The following is a 6,447-nucleotide window of genomic DNA, read 5'->3' as shown; positions in this document are numbered from 1 at the left end:
TGTTGCACTCCATGTATTAGAATATTGCAGCTGTTTTATATCTACTGTAGTTTTAGAATACTGCACTTTTGTAACACAGTAGTATAATATTGAAGAATCCACCACTTTCTTTGATCTACACACATTGTGTAACATTCTCATTAATTGTCAGAAAATTGACCTACTTTTTAAATGCATAGATGTCATAAATAATTCTATTTAATCAGATATTGTACAGCATAGATTTGAACAATATAATGCTTTTTAATTATATATGTATCTTTGAGATCTGTAATAAAATAGTTATTCATGAAACACATCATTTGATCCTTCTGCTGTACTCAAAATATGAGACAAAATAACAGAGGTAAAATTTCCCTCCTTAATATTTCATAAATGATGTTTGCAACTTAAGGTCTGATTCCCCTATGTTGTTCTTCATGCATAAGAGACATGCTAAGGGTTTATTCACACTACCTGACAGTTTAACACTAACTTGAAATATATGATTGTCCTAATTTCTCAACTGTCTCTCTGGTATTATAGTAGTATCTAGTTACTATGTAATGATGTACTGCCATATGTTAATACACTGGTCATGTTATGCTAACAAACATCCACCCACACACATTTAATGCCCTGGATTGAGATCAGGTGATTCTATCCTCAGTTACTAAAACTAGGTCACTTCAAAGTTTACTGACATTGGATTTTGTAGACCTGTAGTTTACAATAGGATGAGTGGCAGGTCAGTATGGGTCAGGTGGGGGCGGGGAGTGGGGTGGAGGTTTGGAGAGTTTGAGAGTATATGGAGAGAGAAACAAGGGAGTGGAAAGAGAAAGAGAGAGGGAGGGGAGGGAGAGAGCTCTGTATTTTAATCATGTACAGTTGTTTCAATATTCAGAAAAGAATTCCTTTAGATTGACCAAAAGTGTTCATCAGCTTGGTAGATCAAATGATTTACAAAGGTTATAGTTCACAAACAGTTCAGAGTTATTTATTCAAAGATTTAAATTTCAATGATGAAAAACTTTGAACTACTTGTGTGTTATAACCGTTGTAAATCATTTAGAGTGGTTGGAACGAGACTAACATTAATATTAAGGTTCCCCTTACCCAACCCTATCTAGCTTTTTACTGCCGACCCTAAACTTTGTTTATGTATTCGAGCAAAAAAATAATGAAAATTGCACAAATTGTGAAGTCTCACGAGAAATAGTGGATGTTGAAACTTAAAAAAAGACAAAATAAAATTCTTCCAATCTGTAATGGCTGTACATCTGATAGGAAGAAATAAATAACACAGAGACCATTTGGAAAATAATGGAAAACTTGAACTAGACACTCACCCAGGAAAAAATATATAATAAAATAAAATAAAAAATCTACCTACTCCACCTATTCTAAAATTGAGCGTAATCCGAACCACACATTTTTTTTTTCATTAGGCCAAAAAGCCAGACAACCATTAACAAATAAATCTGTGAATTAAATATCACTATTTTATTCCATTTGTGAAAGTGATATAAGATACACTTTAGACATGGTTAATAGATACTCACACTTTCATTATCATTTCAATTAACAATGGATTATCCACTAAAAAAGTAATCCATGAGAATTTAAAAAAAAAAACTTGTTGCAGGGTCATCATACATTGTTTTGTTTCATCAAATAATGTACACTGTTTGTTATACTGTATACTTATTCTGAGTACAATTTCTAAATATAGGCTGTAGCTTATAACTGCAGTGTTTTATAAAGGCCAATAATTCAATCCTTGGTTTTCACATCAGTGATACCTTACAACTGAATTCTATCAACCTCCAAAGTTAACCTTAAACATTTCAAATGGTCTATTCAAATGTGAAAGTCACAAGACCATATACATAGAATAACACATATTAATATATCAGAAATAAACAAAAAAATGAAAACCAGATGGTCTCAACAAAAGTCAACTCAAAGGGTTTCCAAAAGTTTTGACTAGCTTTCACCCTGGTCTGGTCAGGTCAGGTCAAGTACATAATATGAAATGTATCAGAAATATATACAGTTTGCATCCAACAAAATATCTGAAATGATGTTTATGAGTCATTTATAGAACAATATATAATATACTAGGCTAAATCACATTGTCCTAGCCAAGCTGTAGTCTTGAAGGACTAATGCTGCTACATTATTTTAGCTATCCCAACTGAAATTTTGATTTTTTGGTTCATCCGCGACCAAAAGTTCAAAAATTCAAAATGGCAATAGCTGAAATAGTGTAGTAGCGTTAGCCCTTCGACACTACAAGTTGGCTTTCCAAGAATATTAATCAGTTTGCCCTGAAATATTTACAGTCACCAGGAAATCATATGTACGTCATTGAAGAACTTCTTTGCATGTTCACCTCCAAACAACAGTACTTTGTTTTCATCAATTCTTGCAGCAGTATGTCCTGCTCTCTTAGGCCACTCACCTTTCTTCTCAGGTACTAACCATCGATTGTTTTTTACGTCAAAGAGAAAGAGTTCATCAACTCCATCCACAAGACCTCTCACACTTTTTCCTTCAATGAAACCACCATAGATCATCAGAAGACCACTGATATCTGTTGCAGAGTGATAACTCCTCCCAGGGGGTATCTCAACCTTTTTACTACTTTTAACTATCTGTTCTGGGATCTTTGAATGAAACAGTTTAGGTGCTGTTCCCTTTGCTTTGCACACAATGTGTTCTATCATATGCCTCTGTCTTCCTCCAAAGGCTACAGCATATCTAGAAGAGACGTCTGGTTGAAAAGTGAGTGAGTGTCCAGCACGTGAAATGGAGCTTCCAGGGAAGGTTGTCCACTGAAGTTTTTTCACATCTAAGAAGTCTATATTACAGCCATACTTGGCATGTGTACCTGTTTCACCTCTGCCAAGTACTAAGATAACGTTGGCATCTGTTGCTGTCGCTGCATGACTAGAGTGGGGGTCTATGTGAGACATTTTTAGTGTCAAATCTTCCCATTTCCAAGTCTCCATATCCAAGCAATGGAGAAAGTTACAGCGTCTCTTTCCTGTGTGAATGGCAGAAACAAGTATTTGGTTCATAATCTCTCTCTGTTGAGTTGCACACACACACACACACACACACACACACACACACTGATATACAAATGGAGTACCAACTGACAGGCCTGTGGTGAATGTTGTCTGCCAAAATCCAAAATTTATTGTTTTTTTAAAAAAAAGAGAGCATTTTCTGGGTATTAAAACACCAATGTGATACTTTTATGCAAGATAACAGAGGTAAAAATGTACATGCATTCCAACACTATTAAAGAGACTGAATTCCCAACAAACTTATGGTGAAGGTATCTTTTCATATACATATTTTCACTTCTATACATGATACATAACTTTGACACCACCTTAGGCTTGAGGTCATGACCTTTTTTAAAGATCATTGCCTCATTCCCAGATGGAGAGAGAGAGAGAGACACACACACACACACACACACACACCTTCCCTAACTGACCCTGAAATGTCATGCTCAAGTGACAGAAAATCTAATATAATTTCAAATTTACTTGGTTATATTTTTTAATCTGTGACTTCATTTATTACTGTACATACCTGTCCAGCCACCAAAGATATACGCTTTATTAGCTAAGATAGTCATAGTGTGGTGACATCGAGTGCCTGGACCTGTGCCAGTTGTTGAAGGTTGTGTCCAGGTCATTGCGTTGGTGTCCAAAACCCATAAATCTCCGAAGCATTCATATTTGCTGTCTGCGTTACCACCGTAGACAATCAATTTATTATCGTGCCAACCACTGGCATGGTTAGTCCGTGGTGATGGCCCAGCCCCCGTAACGTTAATTTGACTACAAGATAGGGACATGATTGGTGTCTATCTCAAGATTACCTTCATAGTTCGTCTTAAACTTCCTGGGGCAACAGATCGACAGATGGAACAGTTCGGACTTCGAAGCAAGCGTGTATGTACTCGATCGAAAGTGTTCGTTTCAGTTCGATGGGTGTACATCCCAAGAATTTCCAGAATCTTGAGTATTTGATCTAGACTCTCGGTGATCGCCGAATCACAAGGTATGTTTTGTTATAATGTTATAATACCTTTGTATTCTCGTTTGATATTAAGTTGATGCAGTGAGTATTGAAAGTTTTGTGAATCCGAGTGTACTACATTACAAGTACAAAGTACATCATTACAAACCGTGCTGTGATTCGTTTAGCACAATCTTATCAAGTTAATAGCAAGTCTTACATTAGTTGGTATGCAATAAAAAAAAGTGTCGATGTTGTCGAGAAAAACCGGAAAACAATGACGTAATATTGATAATCCACACTCCACCTAAAACTATAGTAGACACTTACTGTACAGTGACTCTAACATGTCTAAACCTGGGTCTAAATCGCCGATCAGATTTTGCACACAGAGGACGTTACAATTACATCAATGGTTTCGTTATAAACCGCAGTGCAAATTCAATTGTATCAGGTGCATATCTGCTGGTGAAACACACAAATCGTAACGGCGTTTTGACAAAAGTTTGCGTTGCACTCTGGTGATCGGTCTTCGTTCACTTCCCAACGAAGTTGTCATGACCTGGTCTAAAACTCACCTGAAGATTAGGTCAGCGATAGAGGGCGTAAGATTTAAATCACCAGCTGTCAGCTAGCCACGTGTCTAGCCGGTCGGTCAGCCAGCACAAATTGTACGAGTAACTTTACCAAATGTAATACTAAGTTTATGTATCAAAATATTTTACTTTAATGACTCCTGTAAAGGTACGTGTATGTAAAGTTCTAATGTAGGAGTTCAAAAGTGAAAAAGCTGTGATACACTGAAGTCGTTGAAAGATGGTTTGATCGGAAAATTCATATTACGCACTAAAAAATGAAGATGTGAAAATTCCATTCTAATTAAAATAAAGTATACATAATTAGTTAAATATCGGTCGGATATTGCAATTCTTATTCAAAATGTTGGTTTTCGATGCTTTCGATGTACCTACTATTTAGTGCCATAAACGATCAATGGAAAACTATCTAATATATGATTGTGCTTCAGTGATGATAAATTCAAATTTCGTAGTTGGTGCAGCATCACAGGGAGCCCAGGAACCGTGTTACAAATAAAACAAACAAACAAACAAACACACACACACACACACACACACACACACACACACACACACACACACACACACATACATACATACATACATACATACATACATACATACATACATACATACATACATACATACATACATACATACATACATACATACATACATACATACATACATACATACATACATACATACATTGACAAATAAAAATTAAAATGTGCATTGGTAATATATACACAATATATATACAATCCACTTCACTATATGCACGAAACTGTACAGTGAAAAGCATGTAGTCGGTCGTCAGGAAAAGACTGAAATAAGAACTTTTCAGGGAAAAAATAAACAGACAGGAAAAATACTCTGGAAAACTGTGCCTGAGTACTCTGCTAACAAAGGTAACAGGCATAACATCCTACAGATCAAACTACAGCCCAACACCTGTACAGCTGGCCTTCCTACACCTCATTTGCTACGAAACCAGTCACACCTGGCCTTCCTATACGTACACCTCATTTGCTACGAAACCAGTCACACCTGGCCTTCCTACACGTACACCTCATTGGCTACGAAACCAGTCACACCTGGCCTTCCTACACGTACACCTCATTGGCTACGAAACCAGTCACACCTGGCCTTCCTACACGTACACCTCATTGGCTACGAAACCAGTCACACTTGGTCTTCCTACACGTACACCTCATTGGCTACGAAACCAGTCACACCTGCTCATCAATAACGCAAGAAATCACTGGAAAATATTTGTATTTGTCACCAAAATGATGACATTTATATGTAAATTACCAACCGGAAGTAATATAGCTTCCTTTTCTCGTTTGCAAAAATATCTGGGTCGCATGACGTACCGTACTGTAGAGTTGTTGGCGTCAACAATTTGATCTACGTTGAGCTGCCATCGAGATTTCAAGGCCATACTAGAACGAACCATTGGAACGGCGATTCACAGTACCACCACCACTATTATGGTAAGTTTTACTATTCATAGCTCAGAGGTAGTCGTCCGAGTGTACTTTACTCATATATTCGGAAACGCAACCTGCTTTAAACTTTATTTGCTTTGACCTTGAAAAACTTCATAAGTTAGGTTACTCGTTGCCTCATGGGATCGGGTCACTTATCAGCGTCAACCCAGTGTGATTTCACCCGCGGACTATCATTGTGTCGTTGGTAGGATCGATCGGACACAGACAGACAAGGAAGAACTTATCGGAGGACCGGCAACGGGGTGAGGGGTTGTGTAGGTCGTCATGTGTAGAACACTGAGAATTCAGCGGTTAGTAAACATATGTTTTATCATCGTATAATCCTGCTAACA

The 6,447-nt window shown here is 37.1% G+C and overlaps 1 protein-coding gene across 1 annotated transcript; it reads right to left on the bottom strand.

Moving 5' to 3' along the window:
- Positions 1-2,324: 2,324 nt before the first annotated feature.
- Positions 2,325-3,694, bottom strand: LOC144452376 (uncharacterized). Its single transcript, XM_078143469.1, has 2 exons — positions 3,589-3,694; positions 2,325-3,028 (listed from the first exon to the last, which is right to left on the bottom strand). Exons 1-2 carry the CDS (start codon positions 3,692-3,694, stop codon positions 2,325-2,327), a joined length of 810 nt encoding a protein of 269 aa, XP_077999595.1.
- Between the last annotated feature and the right edge of the window lie 2,753 nt (positions 3,695-6,447).

The sequence above is a fragment of the Glandiceps talaboti genome, chromosome 22 (assembly GCF_964340395.1).
Source record: "Glandiceps talaboti chromosome 22, keGlaTala1.1, whole genome shotgun sequence".
Lineage (NCBI taxonomy): Eukaryota > Metazoa > Hemichordata > Enteropneusta > Spengelidae > Glandiceps > Glandiceps talaboti.
Note: the sequence above shows the minus strand (reverse complement) of the source record. Positions and strands in the feature narration are given on the sequence as shown.